Source organism: Malania oleifera, chromosome 1 (assembly GCF_029873635.1).
Source record: "Malania oleifera isolate guangnan ecotype guangnan chromosome 1, ASM2987363v1, whole genome shotgun sequence".
Taxonomy (NCBI): domain Eukaryota; kingdom Viridiplantae; phylum Streptophyta; class Magnoliopsida; order Santalales; family Ximeniaceae; genus Malania; species Malania oleifera.
Genome location: NC_080417.1, coordinates 14,186,221 through 14,208,764, shown reverse-complemented (window position 1 = coordinate 14,208,764; position 22,544 = coordinate 14,186,221). Strand labels below are relative to the sequence as shown.

At 39.3% G+C, this 22,544-nt stretch overlaps 1 protein-coding gene across 2 annotated transcripts; it reads right to left on the bottom strand.

The window, feature by feature from the left end:
• Nucleotides 1–19,076: 19,076 nt before the first annotated feature.
• LOC131165266 (putative oxidoreductase TDA3) lies at nucleotides 19,077–20,966 on the bottom strand. Of its 2 annotated transcripts, XM_058122912.1 has the most exons (3): nucleotides 20,039–20,966; nucleotides 19,441–19,824; nucleotides 19,077–19,317 (listed from the first exon to the last, which is right to left on the bottom strand). In XM_058122912.1, the coding sequence occupies exons 1-2, from the start codon at nucleotides 20,925–20,927 to the stop codon at nucleotides 19,442–19,444; spliced, it is 1,272 nt and encodes a 423-aa protein (XP_057978895.1). In that variant the 5' UTR covers nucleotides 20,928–20,966; the 3' UTR covers nucleotides 19,077–19,317; nucleotide 19,441. The 2 variants fall into 2 exon arrangements, with proteins under 2 accessions (XP_057978895.1, XP_057978886.1); XM_058122903.1 differs by lacking the exon at nucleotides 19,077–19,317 and having other exon boundaries at nucleotides 19,374–19,824.
• Nucleotides 20,967–22,544: the final 1,578 nt, after the last annotated feature.

Below are 22,544 nucleotides of genomic sequence, written 5' to 3'. Positions count from 1 at the left end.
CTACCTTTGCCTCATATTCAGCTATTTCCACATGAAAAAGTACTTGAGGATTTTGTGGTCAGTGAAAATCTTATACTGAACACTGTACAGGTAGTGTCGCCAGATCTTTAAGGCATAAACAACAACAGCTAACTTTAGGTCATGCGTATGGTAATTCTTCTCATACTCCTTAAGTTGCCGAGACACATAAGCTACTACCTTACCCTATTGCATAAGCACACATCTCAAACCCTTCAGGGAAGCGTTGCTATAGATCACAAAATCGCCATCCCCCGAAGGAATGGTCAATATTGGAGTAGTAACCACCCGGTGCTTCAACTCAAGAAAGCACTGCTCGCAATCATTAGTCTAGTTAAACTTCACCCCTTTCCTGGTCAATCGTGTCAGAGGTTTAGACAATTTAGAGAAACCCTCTACGAACCAAAGATAGTAACTCACCACTCCCAGAAAACTCTGAACCTCCTACACACTCTTCGGTCTCACCCAGTCGACCACAACTTCAATCTTACTAGGATCAATTGAAATACCGCCCTTAGACACAACATGGCCTAAGAATGCGACCCGATTCACCACAATTCACACTTCTTTAGCTTGACATACAACTTCCTTTCCCGTAGAATCTGTAGCACCAACCTCAGATGGTTTTCATGCTCTTTCGAACTCCTCGAGTATACTAGAATGTCATCGACAAACACCACTATGAACTGGTCTAGGTACTCATGGAAAACCATGTTCATCAGATCCATGAACACTGTCGGGGCATTGGTCAAACCAAACGGCATAACCAAGAACTCATAGTGGTCGTATCTAGTTGGGAAAGCAGTCTTCGCTACATCCTCAGATCTAACCCTCACCTGATGATACCCTGACCGTAGGTCGATCTTCGAAAAGACTTGTGTTCCCTGCAACTGGTCAAAGAGATCATCTATATGAGGCAAAGGGTAACAGTTCTTCACTGTCACTTTGTTAATCTCACGGTAATCAATGCACATACGCATCGACCTGTCCTTCTTCTTCATAAACAAAACTAAAGCTCCCCAGGGCGAAACACTCAGTCAAATAAAACCCTTGTCCAATAGTTCCTGCAACTGCTCCTTCATCTCTCGAAGTTCTATTGGAGCCATTCGGTATGGAGCTTTAGAGATCGGTGCGTTGTCAGGAAACAACTCTATCACAAACTTCACCTCACGATCCGATGGTAAACCGGGTAAATCATCAGGAAACACATCCAGAAACTCATTGACCACTCAAATATTCTTGAGCCTCAACTCCTCCCACGACGATTCCTTCACGCAAGTTAGGTACCCCCGACATCCGTCCAAGAGTAGCCTCCTCACCTGTAATGCTGATAGAATATGTGGCATAGAACGCACACACAATCCCAAGAACTCAAACTCCCGCTCCCCAAGAGGTCTGAACACTACTATCTTCCTACGACAATCAATCACTGCAAAATTAGAGCATAGCCAATCAATCCCCAGTATGACGTCAAAACCAGACATGTCGTATACTATAAGATTCGCTGGTAGCAGTCTTCCTTGAATAACCATTGGGCAGTATCCTAACATCTTACTACAGATCGTTACACTCCTAATCGGTGTGGCCATGGACAACCACTCATTCATCACACGGGTTTCAGCCCCACACAGATTCACAAAACTAACAGATATGAACTATTGGGTTGCCCCTGAATCAAATAAAATGATAGCTGAATTCGAAAGCAAAGACATGGTACCTGTCACCACATTCCCAGCGTGTTCCACATCTGCTGGAGTCAGTGAATATACCCTCGCCAGAGCCATGGTTGCCTAGTAGTTTCCTCGAGGCATCAGATTACTCCCACGGTTCTAGCTCTGTGTAGGCATATCTCTCCTCGGTACCTAACAGCTCCGTGACATGTGGCCCGGTTTGCCACAGTTGTAGTAGTTACCCTAGAACGACTGACATTTGCCATCGTCCCTTTTACGACACTTGGCGCACGGTGTGGAGAATGGATCCCCCTGATAACTCTGCCGCTCGGCGTTCTACTGATAACCTGAACTGTAGTTTTTCTTCTTTTTCCACTGTTCCTGTCGAGGACCACTCTGAGAACTAGAAGATACCAGCCTTTTCCCCTAATCCTGCACCACCTCATCTCCCCGAAGGTCGGTCTCAACAATGGTGGCTTTATCCACCAAAATAGAGAACTCATAGATTTGCAGCATCTCCATAAGACAGCGGATGTCTTTCCTCAAACCCCTCTCAAACCTCCGAGCCTTCTCGTACTCATTCGGAACCAAGTACGCCACAAACCGAGATAACTCGATGAAACAGGTGGCATACCTCTGCACCATCAGAGTTCCCTGTGTCAGGCCCGAGAACTCATCGGCCTTCGCATCTCGAGTGGAGACCGAGAAGTACCTCTCGAAAAATACCTCCTTGAAGTGGTCTCACGTCATACCATATGGACTAGCTCTTTGCCTCTCAAGCAGACTCACTACAGTCCACCAACACCCTGCCTCCCTAGTCAGCTGGAAGGTAGCGTACAAGATCTTCTGCCTATCAGTGCAGTGGAGGACTTCCAAAATCCTCTCGGTCTTCTCGACCCAGTCCTTCACCACAATCGAGTCAGGTCCTCCCACAAATGTCGGAGGGTGCATGTGTGTGAACCTCTCGATGGTACACATTGCATCAGTAGGAGAGCATTTGCATCTCCCAACACTTCGCTTGATCTCTCGGATAACTTGCCTCACCGTCTCCTCGGAGCGACTTTCCAAGTTATTATCCTTGAGCTCCATTCTGAAAACAATAAGAATAGGTTAGAATTCCTATACTGTACATAGTTAACACAATCAAACACCTAATCATCTTAACTACCAATCCCATAGGTCTAGGCCTGTCCCGTCACACTGACACGAATCCATCAATGGTTTTCTGTGATCTTTATGAAATCCTCATTCCAGGAAGGACACAGAACACCGCCAATGAGTCCCCGTCTAGCAACAACACAAATCTCAATTTACACTACCCATTTCCTACATCCTATACTCTGGTATGTACACATCAATACACTTAACCAAGTCTACAAGACCTAACAACCTGGTTAGGTCTGATACCAAGCTGTCACGCCCCGAACTCGCAGATGGGTTTCGAGTGTGAGAATAGTAACCTAACCTATCTCTGTATCAATTAAAACATACATGATACAATACAATAAAAGGGTTCGACCCCGTGGGGTATACGGATGCCCTATACACATACAAATATACATCCATACTCATCCAATACGCAGCGGAAAATGTTTCATCTATCCATATAACATACCATACCAGAGTTTATACAACACTAGGATATATAAACCCATAATTACAAAACATACACCGGGCGTTTACAAAAATTATCACGACAACCCGGTCACAAAAAACTCTTACCTAAACAGGCACTAACAATAGCTAACGACACCCCCGCTTCCAAATGCTAAGATGCTAATTACGGCTACCTAAAGGACCTAAAAAACATTTATACGTACATTCGAGGTGAGTCACCTCTCAGTAAGGAAGAAAGTAGGTTATATCAGTGTGTGGCATACCAGTGTTATTTTACATAAAACATAACACCATACAATATGATACAGTTCAAAAACATTTCCATACAATTCCAGTATTTTTACAAATCCATTCCAGTACATACAATACCCAAACATACGGTCAGTGTCATCACACTAATACGCAACTACTCTATGAAACCCGAAGCTTCATAGCGATTACGTTGCCAATACAATGTAGCTCACACTAATACGCAACTACTCCATGAAACCTGAAACTTCACAGCGATTACATTGCCAATACAGTGTAGCTCACACCCCTCGGTGACCAGCCGGGATACAAGTGATATTTCACACCCTCGGATATAGAGCCGAACACTTTCGCCAACAGTTTTGACACCGGTACATGGTGCAGCGTACGGTAATTAGCCGCCACATAGCTGTTTTGGCATATGGTAATTAGCCGCCCCTAGACAATTTCACAAAACCTAGAATCATTTTGGAACTCACGTTCCTATACTCATCAGCGTACGGTAATTAGTCGCCACATAACTGTTTTACAAATACCTGGAACAATTCTATACAACCATACATTCCACACTTATTTGGTTTATGGCAAATCATATCATTTTCCAGTTCAAGTATATAGTTGTATACAAATATGGATAACAGTCATTTCAATATTACAGTTTAAACAAAACAAATGGTTTTCCAAACAAAATAGAGATGATACCCGAAATCCCCAAATTTTCCCAAAAACTGTAACCCGAAAATCTTGTATTTTTACCCAATAGATTTCTCCAAATAAGTTACCAAAACATACATACGATCGTAGCCTACAAGCTTGTCGATCCTGATTTCAAAAAGTAGATGATATAAACTGAATCCTCTTACCTTAACCCAAATTCCAACTATGAACTCTACGGTTCCCAAAACGACGAACCGAGACTCCAAAACCTACAAATCACAGTACAATACATGCTTACAACTCATACCACTACACATATTTCAAATCAGAAAAGAAAATCGAGCCTTACCTCGATTTTGGCCTAAAATCTGAAACTGCTCGAAACGAGATTCCAATTCGCTAGAAACGTAGAGAATCCTTCTCTGATCCTCGCAGTAACGTCCGATTTATAAATCAGGTGACGAATGGTGAAGAAATCAAGAGAGAGAGAAAGAGCTTTGAGTTCTAGAGAGAGAGGGAGAAATTTTTAAGCTAACTTAGCTTGGAAGCAACTCATTTGGATATTTATAGCCCTTTGACTTGAGTGGATTCGTCAACAAATTGGCGTCTTCGTCGACGAGTTCACTAGGTTTCTCGTCGACGAGATGGCGGTGTCGTCGACGAGCTAGATATTTCCAATTTTTTCCATCCTCTTAGCATTCCCTCGTCAACGAGCCTTTGAATTTAGTCGATGAGGAGCCACTAGCCTTCGTCGACGAATGATGGTCTCGTTGATGAAGTCTGCACAATTACCTTTTTACCCCTCTCTTAAATAATTAAATCCATTTATCATGAGTTGGATTCTTACAAATTTCATCCTCGAAATTTGTAATCTCTCATTACGAACACATTCATACTACTAAATACATACACACTCTAAGATGAACCAGCGGCCATTTATACGCAGCCCCGTTACGATACATACATACTCTAAGAGGAACCAATGGACATTTATACGCCGCCTTATTACGATACATACATACATACATTCCTTTACTCATGGCAGAGGAATACCGTGGTTGCATATATACACGGTCTCGGGTGCTCACAATACTACAAGACCCTCTCAGAGACTAACCGCACAATACTACTACGATAACAGAGTACTACATATATACATACCCATACCGACCCTGCTATCAAGACTATTATTCAAAACAATTGCGGATACTTTCGGTGTATTTCTGCCTCCAATTCTCAAGAAGCTTCCTCAACCGCGTGATTCCGCCACAATACCTTTACTAACGGTATTTCCTTGGTACGAAACTTCTGAACCTTCCAGTCCAGAATCTGAATTGGTACTTCCTTATATGTCAAAGCATCCCTAAGTTCCAAGGACTCATAACTGATAACATGTGACGGATCCAACACATACCTCCTCAACATGGATACGTGAAAAACATCATGGATCCTCAAAAGCGTAGGGGGAAGTGCAATTCGGTAGGCTATTGGACCCACTCGTTCAAGAACATCAAACGGTTTGATATACCTCGGGCTCAACTTTCCATTCTTCCTAAATCTCATCACTCCTTTAATCGAAGCGATTCTAAGGAATACCTTAACCCCCACCTCGAACTCCAACTCACGGCGGCGAACATCGATGTAACTCTTCTACCGACTCTGAGCTGATCTAATCCTCTCTTGGATCAAACCCACCTTCTCAGATGTCTGTTGCACGAGTTCAGGTCCTCAAACCTGACGTTCACCGACCTCATCCCAATACAAAGGAGATCGACACCTCCGACCATACAAAGTGTCGAACAGTGCCATCTCGATACTAGCCTGGAAGCTGTTATTATAGGCAAACTCCACTAGTGGCAGAAACTGGATCCAACTACCACTGAAGTCTAATACACAAGCCTGTAACATATCCTCCAAGATCTGTATCATCCTCTGCGACTATCCATCAATTTGGGCGTGGAACGCCATACTGAAAGTAAGCTTCGTCCCCAGTGCTTCCTGCAAGCTCTTCCAAAATCAAGAAGTAAACCTCAGATCTCAATCTGAAACAATGGACACCGGTACTCCATGCATTCTCATTATCTCATGCACATACAGGTCCGTTAGCCTACTCAAATAGTAGCTAACCTTCGTCGGTACAAAGTGAGCAGATTTCGCATTATTTATATGGTGGGAAGTGCGAAATCTTCACGGATCATAAAAGTTTAAAATATTTCTTTACCAAGAAGAAACTAAATATGAGGCAAAGAAGGTGGTTATAGTTTATTAAAAACTATGACTTCACTATTAGCTACCACCCAGGGAAAGCGAATGTGGTAGCAGATGCTCTGAGCAGGAAATCAGTGGGACCAGTACTGGCAATTATAGAGATCTAGCTCCCGATCCTAATGGATCTGGAGAGACTTCGCATAGAGTTGGTAGAGGGTAATCCTCAGGTATGTATTGCTAGCCTGGTTGTACAACCTACGTTATATGATAAGATTAAAGCCGCTCAAGGTGATAATGTAGAATTAGAAGAGATGATAGCTAGGGTACGGGATGGTTAAGGAGAGGAGTTTAGCATCTCTGATGACGGAGCTCTGATGTTTCGCACCAGATTGTGTGTGCCTGCAGATGATCATATTAGAAGGACAATTTTAGAAGAGGCTCATAGATCACTATGTGCAGTTCATCCCGACAGTACTAAAATGTATAGGGATCTGCGAGAGTATTTTTGGTGGAGTGGAATGAAAAGAGAACTTGTTGAATTTGTACAGCAGTGTTTCACGTGCCAGAAGAGATTAAGGCTGAACACCAAAGATCAGCAGAACAATTACAGCCACTCTTTATTCCAGAGTGGAAATTGGATCACGTCTCTATGGATTTCATTACTGGATTACCACCAGTGCGACAGGGATTGAATGCAATTTGGGTGGTTATTGATCGTCTGACGAAGACTGCTTATTTAATCCCTATTAAGATCGGCTATTCCATGGATAGGTTGGTAGAAATATATGTTCAGGAAATAGTTTGCGTCCAAGGTGTACCAGTATCCATAGTTTCAGACCGAGATCCTCGGTTTACTTCACAATTTTGAAAAAGTTTTCATGAAGTTATGGGTACACAGCTAGCATTTAGCACTATTTTTCACCCCCAGACAAATGGTTAGACTGAAAGGACAATTCAGACATTGGAGGATATGCTTTGGGCGTGCGTATTGGATTTTAGGGGTAGTTGGACCCAGTTTATGCCGCTAGTTGAGTTTGCTTACAATAACAACTATTAGGCTAGCATCGACATTGCACCTTATGAAGTATTATATGGTAGAAGGTGTCATTCTCCTATTTTCTGAGATGAAGTAGGTGAGATGCAGGTTTTGGTCCAGAGATAGTACATCAGGTGTATGATAAAGTCCAACTAATTAAAGAAAGAATCAGTATCGCACAGAGTTGGCAGAAAAGCTACGCAGATACACGCTGCCAGGAATTGGAGTTTGATGTGCGGGATCGGGTATTCTTGAAGGTAGCTCCTCTGAGAGGGGTTATGGGGTTTGGAAAGAAGGGCAAGCTAAGCCCTAAGTATATTGGCCCTTTTGAGATACTAGAGAGAGTGGGTTCAGTGGCCTATAGGTCAGCTTTGCTGCCAGCTCTGTCTAGAATACATAACATGTTTCATGTTACTATGTTGAAGAAATACGTCACAGACCCATCCCACATTATCAGTTATGTGAAAATTGAACTTAAAGATTCATTAGCTTATGAAGAAGCACCAATATAGATCTTAGACCGAAAGACACAGGAACTGCGCACCAAGGAAATTCAGTTAGTAAAAGTCTTGTGGAAAAAACATGCTATAGAAGAAGTTTCATGGGAACTTGAAGATGAAATTAGACAGAAATACCCATATTTGTTTAGTGGGATCTAGTAGTTGTTTGTAAAGTTCAAGAATAATCATTTTATATTGTTTAGTATAGAATAATGAATATATAGTTGAATTTTCTTTAGATTATAGGATGGGTAGTATCTTGGTTTTGGGAGAGTTTTCTTTTAAACTTGTAATCTCCCAGGACCTTGAATGTAACCACGGTATTCCTCCGCCATAAGTGAGGGTAAGCAATAAAATAAGTAGACTATTTTCCTTAGTGGATGGTGTTCAACACAGATAACAAATTTCGAGGACGAAATTTTATAAGGAGGTGAGAATGTAATAACCCAGACAATTAAACAAGGTCTCGTCGATGAACACAGGGGATTCATTGAAGAGAATACATGAGGGTCTCATCAACGAGGACATGTCTCATTGACGAGAAGACACCGAGAGGGGAGTTTTGGCTGTCTAAAATTCGTCGACGAGGGGTACGGGTTCGTCGACGAACTTTCTTCAGGGACTTGTCGATGAGGTGACGTGTCTCGTCGACGAATCTGGGGCTATAAATAGCTAAATCCTGGGTTTTCCAGCAGATGTTGGCGCATAAATTCTTGTTCTCTCTCTCTAAACGTCCCTCTTCCCTTCTCTCTTCCATTCTAGCCCTGTTTCTCGCTGAATTGACGATCTGAGGCCACCACAACGCTCCTGGGAAAGCCCTATGCAAACCTACCAGAGTGGATCGTTGGTGGAAGTGATTTGAATTTCATCCCAATTTCAGGGTAAGACATTTTATTCAGTATTTGCATTTCCCACAGTTATAAGAAATGTAGTATACAAAGAAATACTAATGTTTGTTCTGGGTGATGTGGTTTTCAGGGTATTAAGCGGGGAACCCTGCGGGTGTAGGACCAATCATAGTAGGGGACTTTTGTAGAAATTAGGTAAGGAAAATATGCTATACTAGGAGTTTTAACAATGTTATCAGAGATTATATATACATAAGTTCATTATCCAGTTTTTACAGAATAAGAGTTTTAAATGTTTGTGTGGCCTGAGTAGATATTTCTCTGATATAGAACTTATACAGCTTTCTCCAGCATATCATGTTTTACAGTATATACAGATATAGACTGATATATAAATATATTTATTCAGATCAGTATATTACAATTTTTATTCAAATCAACATATTACAGTTTTTATCCAGATCAGTATATTAAAGTATTTACAGAATGTCATGTTTCCTAATACCATAACACTCAAATTATACAGACAGATATATAGATATAGCATCTAGATGCTACAGTTATATTATTGAGATATTATAGTACTTCTAGTACAGAATTATAGTGCTATGGTTATTTTGGAAACATGATGAAAACAGTAAGATAATTATAGTAGTATATATATGTACAGTATAAGATCCCTGTGAAAAATATTACAGACACATATAGATAACAGAGCACAGTACAGTTGCTATTACAGATAGAGTGCAACCACATATCTTAGATAGTGTGTGGGTATCGTCAACCGCGCTCAGAGTGGATGCAGCTCCCTAGTTTGCTGGGTTGAGGGGGCCTAGTTTGACGAGATAGTTTTCCAGTTCCCTACTTAGGAGTGGATGCAGTTTGGCCAGATTGAGGAAGGGTAGAGTACAGTGACTTACCTGGTAGGCCAACCAGAGTTAAGTCCCACCTACGGGCCGGACAACCTTGTCATGAGTGGTCAAATCATAACATACATATTTCTAGGGAAAATCATAGTTATGGATATGTATACAGTTTTATAGTATTTGATAAATATAATATGATATTAGCAGTATGAAAAGTAGAAAATTCAGATGATATAGTTATATTCTAAACTGCGATAAATGTAAGATATATTTTTTTAGATGTATCATTTTATACAGTTTCATATGTTATTAAAATAGTATGCAACTTAGTCGCCACACACTAGTAATAGCATATTTCCACTTATTGAGCGTCGTCTCACCCATTACTTTAACATTTTTCAGGTGAGTCAACTACGTGAGCAGATCAAACTCACAGATAGAGTGACTTTTTGATTGCCCTGTCTATAGGGTAACTTTGTTCAAGGTGTTGTATTTTAGGGTAGATGGTACTGGAGAGAGATGTAAAAATATAACTATGGTATGAAAATACTGAATTCTAGTATTGTATATGCATATATGGTTGTATGATTTATGTTTTCCACTGTATAGGTGTGTTTATTATATATAGGAATACCTCAGTGCCCATCTGAGGCCTGAGAATCTATAGTAGGGGTATCAGAGTAGTTTATATGTTTTTATTTAAAAAAAAAATGTGTAATTTTTGGGTTGTTACATCTACACTCAAAACCCTTCGATTAAAACTTGAAGAACATCATTCCAACACTTTCCCTCACAAATTTCTAGGGTTTTACCATTTGGTTTTCTCTCTTAAAGGCAAAATGCCACAAACAAAAAGCGGCTGGACATAAGGCATGATCCTCAAGGCAAGATGATAACCCTTCAATCAAGAAATGGCTTGTCGCTCCTTATGCGAAGCAATTATACAAAGATCACATCTGTAGAACTGATCTTGTTCTCGGTAAGGTTTTGGAAACGACGTTCTTTGAAGAAGAATTTCCCAACATCTTACCCATGTTTAGGAATATAGGATGGAAAATTTTTCATTACTTACCAAGCCAAAGGACTCTATCCAAATTTGGTAAAAATTTTCTATGCGAATATAGTTAAAGGAAAGACGGTAACCACTACCAAAGTTATGGGAAAATCCATTGCCCTTACTCCACAGACCTTGGCCACTATTTTTAATATTTGCCAAGGAGAATTTGAATATCCTTTCTTTGGGCAATCGTGGATCATGGAACAAGGATTCACTCCTGAAGAATTTTTTACCTCTGATTATGGTTGAAGAGCCTGTTTAATTTGAAATCCTCCACTTTATAAACAATTAAACCTTTAGGCACAAATCCTCCAAAAGATCATCACATACAACATTTTGCCTTAGGTTGGTTCTCATGACTACGTATCATATTTGGACTATTTTCATATGTGGTGTTTACTGAAAGAGAAGAAGCTTGACTTATTGAGCTTAATTCTTAAATGGATGATCTCTCGAACTGAAGCTCGTCGAGTAATTCTACCTTATGGATGAATTCTGAACCTCCTCTTTGCTCATCTCCATGTTGCCTCTCCATTTGACTTATTTAGCAAACGTACCCACTATGATCTTTTCTCCTCTACCACACTCAAACAAATGGGGTTTGAGAAACATAAGCAAGGCTAGTTTCCTAAAGGTGAAAGGCACCAAAGGTAAGTTCTTGATCCATAACCACAACAACCAGCACCACAACTTGCCCCTCAAGTTGATGTTGCACCATCATGGTTCCTTCCTTATCACCAACAGTTTATTGATTTTAGTGGAGAAATGAAATCCGGACTTAGCTCACTTCAAGATATTTTTGCATCTCTTCAAGTTAACTACTCTTCATTGGATCAACGACTTGGTCGGATTGAACAACACATGACCGGCTCATCCTCTTCACATGGCAAAGCTTCAATGGATATAAGCTCTGTTGATGCTGGTGATGAAGATGAAGAAGAGGAAGAAGATGATGATGAAGAAGGAGATGAAGAAGAAGGGGAAGATGAATATGGCGAAGATGATGATGATGCAGATGCTGGAACTGCATAACTTTATTTGAAAACTTTATGGTTCTATTAACAGACTACTTTATGTGTGTTTTTGCTTTTTGGATTTATTGTTTATTGGGTTAAGCATGTTATATCATATTTATCTTATGCTTATGGTTGCTCATTGCTTTAATTTTTATTTGTGTTTCTTGATATCTTACTTTTTTTGATTGATGTCAAAAAGGGGAAAATTTCTAGGTAAAAATATTTTGTTTTTAAGTATGGCTCATTGCAAATTGAAAATTTGAGCATGATATTATTAAGCATGACCCTGAATTCTGATATAATATGATATTACGTATGATATTGATACATGAGAATGATATTGACATTGATTTTTGAAACATACACTGCGTTAGTGCATTCATGATATATATATATATATATATATATATATATTATTTTTATTTTTATTTTTATTTTTATCTTTTTAAGAAAAGAGGGTGGCACCTTCATTTATTTATTAATATACCATCATTTTTGGCTGAGGAATACCGTGGTTATAAGATAAAACAAAAGGGAGTATAGAAAAACCCTAAAAAAAAAAAACTAACACTAGCAACCAACCAAACTAGGTCAACAAAATTAAACATAACTAAGAAAGAAGATAAGAACATAAACACAACCAAAATCAAAGCAAAATATACCAAACGAAACTCTAGAGATGAACTATGTACGAACGAAAACGAGACCCCACCTATCCATCCGAAGAATACTTTTCAGATAGCGTGATAGAAGGTATTGTTCTTCGTAAATTACATTATTTCCTATTTCTTCTTCTTTAGCAAGAAAATCAGCCGCACTATTGTCTTCCCTATATTGATGCATCACCATGACGTTCACTCCTTCTAGCTCCACCACGAGCTTCTCCCAAAATTCCCAAAGATACCACAAAGTATATCTACCTTTCTGAAGCCAATCAACTACAATTCGCGAATCACTTTCAATAATCACATTAAAATAATGCAAACGTTTGCACAAACAAATTCCTTCCCTGATTGCTTTTAATTCCACACTATTATTCGTACCATTGCCAAAATACCTTGAAAAAGCCGTTTTTACCATGCCATGGCAATCCCGAATAATTCCTCCACCTCCTGAAGTACCCGGATTGCCCCTACAACTCCCATCACAATTAAGTTTTATCCACCTTACTGGAGGTTTAACCTATGAAATAATTTTTCCAGGCCTATCACAAACTCCCTGATGCTTAATTTGAAACTCATTCAAAATCTTAATATTCGACTTCTTTAATTTTTTAAAAGAATTGGTACTCTCAGCAATAAAACTAACCTAGAATCGAACATTTCTCCATATCTGATTTGCACTTTGATAAACTCTTTCCATTCTTGCTTTACATCTTCGATTCCAGAGGCACCACATAATTAAACACCGAATCAACCCGATTAAAATACCTTTAATAGACGATTTTTGAGCATAGTGGAATCAATTTGCCATTTTATTTTTCTAGGGAAGGGATCGTTGGAAAGGAATCCCCAACGCCACACTAGCCTGACGCCAAACCTCTGAAGCCACCTCACCTAAAGAAAGAATATGATCAATGTTTTCCTGATTTCTCTTAACGCAGCAATCACAAGCCAAAGCCATCGATATACCTTTAGTCTGAATTTTATCATCTACCGCCAAACATCTAAACTAGGCTCTTTATAAACACATTGAGATTCTTTTAGGTAATAAAGAATGCCAAAACCAGTCATTCCACACAAAATCATCACTTCTTCTCCCCACTACCTCCCAAGTTGTTTTTTGTAGAAAAATTATCGTCAGGGGCAGGCTTCCAGACAAAAATATTCTGCCCACTTTTACCCACAGGCACCTAGTGCAAAATTTCCCTTGTTTTATCGGCACCAACCAATTCTAGAACTAAATAAGAGTCCCAATTTATTATTTAGCCAGCAATCCTTAATACACAATTTCTTGTTCAAAATATCCTCAGTGCTCATAGATAACGGGCCTGATGACAGCCACCTGTCGAACCAAAAAGAAGAGTTCCCACCTCTCACCAAAATTTTAACATTATCCATAACTTCTTGAATGGTGACCATAACTGATTTCCAGAACCAAGTGTCATTTGGTCTCCCCTTCCTTATTAATAAATAATCATTTCTGCAATATTTAGTCTTAAAAAAACCTGCCCACAAATTGTTAGAAGTGAGCAATCTGAAGGCAAATTTTATGAGAAGAGATTTCTGAACTTCTTTAAGATCTTTTAGGCCCAGACCTCCTTCCAAGGTAGGTTTACAAATTTTCCCCTAAGAGCGCCATTGAATCTTCCTTTTATCTTTCACCTCTCTCCATAAAAAATTAGAAAGAAGAGAGTTAATGCGAGAAAAATTGACCTAAGAAACCTTAATAACAAACATCAAATGAATAGGCATGCTAGACAACACGTCTTAATAAAATCAATCTTCCACCTTGCAAAAGCAACTTAGATTTTAACCCTATAAATTTTTCCTAATCTTTTCCACAAGAGGCCCCAATGTCTTAGAAGTCAATTTTTCAAACACCAAAAGCACACCCAAATATGTAACTGGGAATTTACCTTCCATAAAACCCGTGATTCTCAATAAACCACGCTTTCGAGCAGGAGTAATGTATTTCGAAAGGAATAACGCTGACTTTATCTTACTATTTTTTTGACCAAATCACTTCTCCTACATTTCTCATATATATACTACAAATATTGTTAAGCTGATGCTAATTGTAAGGGGGAGCCTTTTTAAGGCTTATTTATTTTTGCTCCTAATTTGTCATCATCAAAAATGGAAAAATTGTTAGCCTAACAAGGCTTAAGAATCTTATTTTGATGATAACAAATCAAGGGAACTTAATATATTTGGCTAAGTGATGATGTTTCAGGACTCAAGTATTTTTAGATCAAAGATCAAGTGACTCAAGTGATCAATATCAAAATGCTTGACAAAGTCTATTAAAAGCTCGAACTTAGTACTACAAGATCTTATGAAGCTTAAGACTATTGAAGCTTTAAAGACAAGTTAATCATGAAGAAAGTACTACAAGATCTTATGAAGCTTAAGACTGTTGAAGCTTGAAAGACAAGTTAATCATGAAGAATGGAAGTTGAAGCATGAAGACTTAGTGTTTAAGATAATCTTATATTATACAAGTCTCATGTAAGTACTTCAAAAGATTTCAATATGGTTGTATGAAGCTCTTAGGAACAATTATTGACTTCAAAAGATTTCAATGGAAGTTGAAGCATGAAAATTGAAAATCCTTGAAAATGTTTTTTTAAATAAGTCTCATTTAAGTTTTCAAAGATCTAAGGTTTAAAGTGTTGAAAAGCAAAGTTTTTGAAAAATTGCAAGTTCAAGCGATTGACCTTGTAAGATCAGTTGACTGACATCTCTAATGTATTGAAATTCAAAGTTTTTGGAAAGTTGTAACTTTAGGCGACTGACCATCTTCGCTCAATCAACTAACAATTTTTATGCTGAGTAAATTGAGCAAACAGAATAGAATCAGATGATTGACCTCATAGGCTTAGGCGACTGGCCCTATAAATCACAGTCGACTGACCCTCAGTTATTTAAATTTAAAACATCGAGAGAAAGTTTCCAAAATTGATTACTTGGTCCCCAAATTTTGTGAAAACTTTGGAAACACTCCAAGTAACTTGGGAAATACGAAAATTAAGTATTTCTATCCATAAATACATATGAAACCTAAAAATAAATCACACCAACAAGTAGCTATTGATCTAATTCTCATACTTTCAAAGAGTTCTTGTTGAAAATCTTGCTGAAAGCTATTACTGAGTATTTACTGAATTAAAAGCTTACGGTTCTTGTGCTCTAACTAAGTTCTATAATCTAAGAAAGAACCCTAGTGATATTTACTTCGAGCTTCATCCTTCTATATTGATTTTCATTAAGGTATATTTGTTTTCAATTCTACTAATCTACTATTGTTGAGAGTTCTTATTGTATACAAGATTATTTCTTGTTTTCTCTTGTTGCTTTTGACGATTCAGGGTTGTTGAATCGTTGGCTAATGAGAAGGGGTATTCTTGTTAGAGAGGGATCTCCACCTGAGAATGAGAGAGGTTGTAACTTAGCCTAATAAAAAGTTGGAATCCTCACAATGGTTTCTTGGGGCGCAAGGACGTAGGCTGCATGCCGAACCTTGTAAAAATCTAGTTTCAAGCTCTTCCTTTCCTACTCTCTTTAAATTTTGCAAAGATATTAAATGTGTGTATGATCTTTATATCTTGCTAAACTTTTTGGGAGTGCTGGAATTTTGTTTCTGAAGCATATTAAATTCAACATACATTAGCTAATCATTTGGTTTGATAAAATCATCAAAGTTCTAATTTTTGAATATCAAAACAACTGCAAAGTATCTTAAACTAAAAGTTTTCAAAAATTGAATATATGAAAATTATATTTTATTGATTGAAGTAAAGGAATAAATTCTGAGTTTTGAATTTTAAATTTGAGTTTTATTTATAAACTATTCTAATCTAATTTTTGGAATTTAATCAGTTGAGTATCAACATCAAAGGTTTAAACTTGAGATTGAATATTGGTTAAACTTAATTAATCATCAATAGTATTGTGGTTATTGGTAACTCGTTGAAAGTATATATTGTTGAGATTAAAATTCAACTAAAGAATCTTTAAATATAAAGTAAGCAAAGAAATTTTAAGAAACCCAATTCACCCTACTCCTCTTGGGAGTTACCTTACCTTTCACCTTTGAATTTCAATCATGCCTCAAAATTCTCAAAATGGAATCAAGCTATGCAGGCCGAGTATGACGCTCTTCTTCGAAACACAACACGGACACTCGTTCCCCCTTGCCCCTCACCAAAATGTCTTAGGTTGCCAATGGGTTTATCGCACCAAGACTCTTGCGGACGGTTCATTTGAAAGAAGGAAGGCTCATCTGGTTGCAAAAGGATATCACCAACAGCTTGGGATTGTTTTTGAAGATACCTTCAGTCCGCTCGTAAAACCAACTACCATTCGGCTTGTGTTGTCTATAGCTGTCTCCAAAGGATGGACATACATCAAATTGACATTCAAAATGCCTTTTTACATGACCTATTATTTGATGATGTTTATATACAGTAGCCCTAGGGCTTTGTTGATCCAACCTGACCCTATCATGTTTGCAAACTTCAGAAGGCGATTTATGGTCTCAAACAAGCTCTACGAGCTTGGTTTGCCCAGCTAAATGGCTTCTTGACTATGGTTTTGTTGCTTCTAAGTCCGATCCATCTCTTTTATTCTTACACATCATGATACTCAGATATACTTGTTAGCATATGTGGATGACTTTGTCATCACTTCCTTAACATCTTCTGCTGTTGTTGGTTTGATTAATGGCCTCGACCGTGTCTTTCCTGTGAAGAACCTTGGTCGCCTTTCCTTTTTCCTTGGCATTGAGGTGGATTATCTTAAGAATGGTATTATGTTCTCTCAACGCAAATATATTGAAAGTCTCCTTTATGACAACAACATGCTTCAGGCCAAGCCAATGACCTATCCAATGGCAGCCTCTTTAAAATTGTCTAAACATGATGCTCCTAATTTTGAGGATCTCACACTATATCAGAGTATTGTAGGGGGGTTACAATATTTATCAATCACCCGCCCCAAAATTTCCTTCTTAGATAACAAGGTTTGTTAGTTTTTACATGCACCAAAACATCCCCATTGGAGTGCAGTCAAGAGAATTCTGAGATATTTAAAATACACCATCAACTATGGATTGTTCTTTGCCTCTTAATCTGGTCTTACTCCTCAAGCCTACCATTATGCCGATTGGAAGGGGGGGGGGGTTTCCGAATGATCGTCGCTCTACCGGAGGATGTTGCATTTTCTTAGAAAACATTTGATCTCCTCGAGCTCCAAAAAGCAATCCACTGTGACAAGGTCATCAACTAAGGCAAAATACAAATCCATTGCATCATCAGTTGCTGAACTAATATGGCTTCAAACACTTTTGTGTGAGCTCGGTATCCCTCTATCTCAAGCCCCAATTTTATGGTGTGACAATCTTGGGGCCACGTACCTTTCAGCAAATCCTATGTACCATTCCAAGACAAAACATATGGATATTGACTATCATTTGGTTAGGGATAGAGTGGTTGCCAAGACCTTGAATGTTTCCTTTATAAGCTCCTAAGACCAAGTTGCTGATGTGCTTACAAAACCTCTTGTAACTGATAAATTCACTTGTTTCAAGTCAAGCCTCAATGTTGTTGACACACCGTTGCACTTGAGGGGGCGTATTAGAATAGAGAGCTTTGATGTCCTATAGTCTTGTATAGGCTAAGCATTTTCACAAACACCTTCTATGCATTCTTTGTAAAACTGTAGACAACAGGGTTTGTTATTGTCTACGATTATCATAACAAACTTTATTCTCTTTTGTTTCCTTTTACAATGTATATATACACATATACAGATAATAATAATACACAAGAGGAAATTCTTTCATTGCCCGATGTGGTCTGTTTTTCTCTTTTTCTATCAGCCTAACAATAAAGGTCCTATTCCATTCCCAAAACCATGTCCTGCTTCTATTTCATCAACTTGTTAGAAGTGCAAGAGAATCCAATTCCAAACTCCCCATCTAATTCCTTGTCAGGGTTAAGCTAATATGTAAGGATGAACGTAATTTGATTTTAACCGAATCAATAGAATTAACCAATCGAGTTTGATCAATTCGGTTCAATTAATTTGTAGTTTGTTTCGATTCAGTTCAATTCGGTTTTAGAATGGGGTAAATTCGAGTATTCGATTTTCGATTCGATTATGAAAAAAATATAATTCAATTAATCGAATTACCCAAATTTTAATTAAATAATAATTAAATAAAAATTATTAAATTATATAATTTTGGACTAGGATTTCGAAGAATCTTTCAATATTCCATTCCGCCATTCCCAGATTCTATTCCCATTTCGCCATTTCCTCCCATTTCGGCATACAAATTATACATTCATATTTTTTCCCTATAACTAATTTTAATTTTATTCAACTAAATTTGATTAATTGAATTATCTGACAATTTGATTCATTCGATTAAAGAGTTCAATTCGATTGGTTCAGTTATGAGATAGAACTAATAGAAAAAATTCAATTAATTGGTTAAATTGACCAAACCGGCCCACCATTGCACTCCCTACTAACGTGGATAAACTTGTCCTTGATGCGGATAATTCCACTCACTCTGACCCAGCAAATGTGTCATAGTGCTCAAGACATTTAGTTCCATCCAAATCCATTGTTAAAAGCCATCCAAAAAAAATATCTGCACGACATTCATTAGAAGAAAGAAAAGGAATGTTTGTTTACTGAACAGTGTTTTACAAGCTTGTACCCAAATTTCTTTTCTCTGTCACTACTGATAAAAGCACACATGAGAATCCAATTCCAATATACCATTCCCTATCCCCATCTAATTCTAAATTCCCAGTCAGGTTGACACTAACATGGATAAACTTGTCCTTGACCCGGATAATTCCGCTCCCTCCGGCCCAGCAAATGTGTCAGAGGCTTCAACCACCTAGTTCGATCCCAATATTAAAAATTAAAAAATTAAACAAATCTGCAAGACCTCAATTAGAAGAAAGAAATGGAATGGTTTGTTTATTGAACTGTTTTTTACAAGCTTGTCATGTGAAATTACATTAGCGTCTCTTGCTGCCCAAAAATCTGGCCGGACTAAACTCACTCAGATCAACAATGGTAGAACGGCCGTCGAGCACCAGCTCAGCCACCGCAGCTCCGGTCGCCGGCCCATTCAGAATGCCCCAGCAGCTGTGCCCCGTCGCCACGTAACACCCCTTCACTCCTGGAACCTCCCCTATGACGGGCACGCCGTCGTCTGTACACGGCAGGAAGCAGGCCTGCTCCGCCTTCACTCTCGCCCCCGCTTCTCCTTCCCTCAATTGGCTCGACACCGTCCCCGCCACCCTCCGCAGCACCCTTATGGATTCCGGGTCGCCCGCCACCTCTTCCGGATCGTTCGGCACCTCCGCCTCCGCCGACATCCCGCACACGTACACCTCCCCTGACATACTCACTCTTTAATTTCATCAACAAAGCAGCGCTACAGAAATTTCTATCACTCAAAAAATGAAAATTATGGTAATAAAATTTTTAGATTTAATAATTTAAATTTCATCTCAGCATTATATAATTTCCCCAATCTTTTTTTTTTCTTTCATCTGATGGCAAACTGTAGCCATTGTGTACCAAAACGAAAACGAAGCTACCGGACATACCTGTTGGGCGAGGGTACACTTCTGGATCCATGGGCTTTCCCCCCTGGGCTGGGTAGTAACTGAGGAAGAGCGCATGAGGGGTTATGGCATTGGGCTCCTTGGGCTCCAAAACTATGCTATGGGCCTTCAGACCGTACACTCTAAACAGCGACGACAATAGCTCCAACCTTCCGCTCCACGGCCCAAGAGCCAGCACCACCCCATCCGACTCGATAACTCGTCCTCCCTCCACCACCACCGATTTGGCTCGGCCGCCCTCCACCTCCACGCGCTCCATTTTTCCAATCACCACTTCGACGCCGTGGTTCGCCACCGCCGCCGACAGTAGGGTTCGAGTGAAGAGCTGAGGATGCACTTGCGCCGTGGTCTCCGTGGTCCCGATCGTCCTAGGGTTCCGAGCGGGTCCGTCCACCCACGACGGAAGGTTAGAGCTACCAGAGGCCTTGGAAGCGCCGCCGGCGATGGGGCTTTGCTCAGCCACAGAGAGACTGAGAGTGTTCAGGGGCCTGTAGCCGTAGGATCGGTGGCCGTCGAGTTCTTGGGCGAGCGTGCGATGGAGATTGAAGCTGGCGCGGGCGAGGCCGGACACGGCTCCGCCGTCGCACCAATCAAGGGCGAGGAAACCGCCGGCCTTGCCGGAGGCGGCGCAGGCAATGGAGGATTTCTCGATGAGAGTAACGGCGGCGCCTTTCTTCGCTAGGAAGTAGGCGGTGCAGACTCCGATGACTCCGCCGCCGCAGACCACCACGCGCCGCTGATCTTCCGTCTGCTGTTCCATCGAGGAAAATGATTGGGCCGGCGATTGGTTCAAAGGTAAGGCGGACTTTCTAGAGATTGGGGCTAGGGGAACCGATAGAGGCAAGGGAAGGGTCGATGATGTCATCGACATTGCTGCCTCTTATCTACCTGAACCATATAGGTGGCTGTTTGGACAGGAAACGTGGATTTTTACGTCCAATCTTAATGGCAAGCCCATCGGCCCAAGGCCCAAAAGAGGCTCAGCCAGAAGGCCAGCCAAAACGGTCAGTATTTGCTCTACTATCTATATGGTTGGGCCTAGATGGAGTTTCACAATGAGCAATCCAACTGAGGCCCAGATTGGATTGGGCTCGGCAAAACCTTCTTCTCACCCTTTGTGAATATCCGTTGCGGAGCTAGAATGCCTAGCCCAATACCTAACACCAATACCATTAACACCGCTGGCAGTGGGCTTGGCTCCCAATTTTTCTTTTTCTTTCAAAAAGTTAACAATGAAAAGGTTATTTTAATTTCAAATTTATTATTAAGGCAAAAGATGCTGAACTACTCTGAAATTTCGTAAAAAGGCAATGACCACTGAGGTTTTAAGAATTTTAAGGATACTCATGATATTTCAAGAATTCCTAAGACCTTTTACTGAGATTTGTCCGAAAAAAAAAAAACCTCTCCTCATGTTTATAAAAAGACAAGTTTAAGTTTTTTGAGGGGATGTTTGAAATATTTTCAAAAGTTGAGAAAAGGTTTCTTACATTTTTGAAATCTCATGAAATGTGTCTTTTTGTCAAATTTTAAGGGAGGTGACTGATTTTTTGTCCTTATTATTATATTTTAGAATAAAAGACATTGACCTTTCCTAATATTTCGTAAAAAAATAGAAGCATTTTCTTATATTGATCGAAAATTCCGAGAATGTCTCATGGGAAGATTTGTCAAAGAAAAAAATAATAATACAATATTTTTTTTATGATAAATCTCAAGAAATATCTGTGATATTTTTCAAACTTTAACAAAGGTTAAAGAAAATTTTGAAATATCATAAAATATTAGTATCTTTTGTTAAATCTTTGAGAAGGTTAAATATTTTATTTTATTTTATATGTTTTTTATTAATTAAAAAATGGGTAATTTATTTTAAGGATAGTAATTGTGAAATCATTTTAAGAAGTCAAAAAGAAAGAAGAAGTTCGGAGAATTTCCTTTTGGCTCGTGGATGGTACAGTAATTGTGTGGAGAGTGGAGGTGGACGGTATATGTCGAGTCGAGAGGTATGCGTTAGGGTTAGGGAGGGGAAAGCGTAGATGTACATGCCATATGGTAATCAGTGAGAATGATTAAAAATGGTGGATAAGGTAGAATGGAGGAGAGTGAGTGGAGATTGAACTGTCTCTGCATTTTACTGACACGTACAATCCCTCCCTCTTCCCTAATTATTATTCATGCACTCCTACGCCAAGTGAAAGCAAAAAGCATTCCTATTATTTTCATACATGGCTGGCTAATGGCTTCATCCACATCCTCTATTTATTATTGTTGTTACTTAATTAGTCAAGCGATGGACGAGTTCCCTTCACACTCCTTTTGATTTCAATTCTGCCCCGCCATTACAGAAGTTGCACTCAAACCTCTGTCCCTAGCAGCTAAGCTAGCTAGTGGCTATGGAGCCCAAGTTCGGATTAGTTTATAGTTATACCCAATAAAATAAATAAACAACCATTAATTTAAATCCAATCGACTTAAATTGATTCAT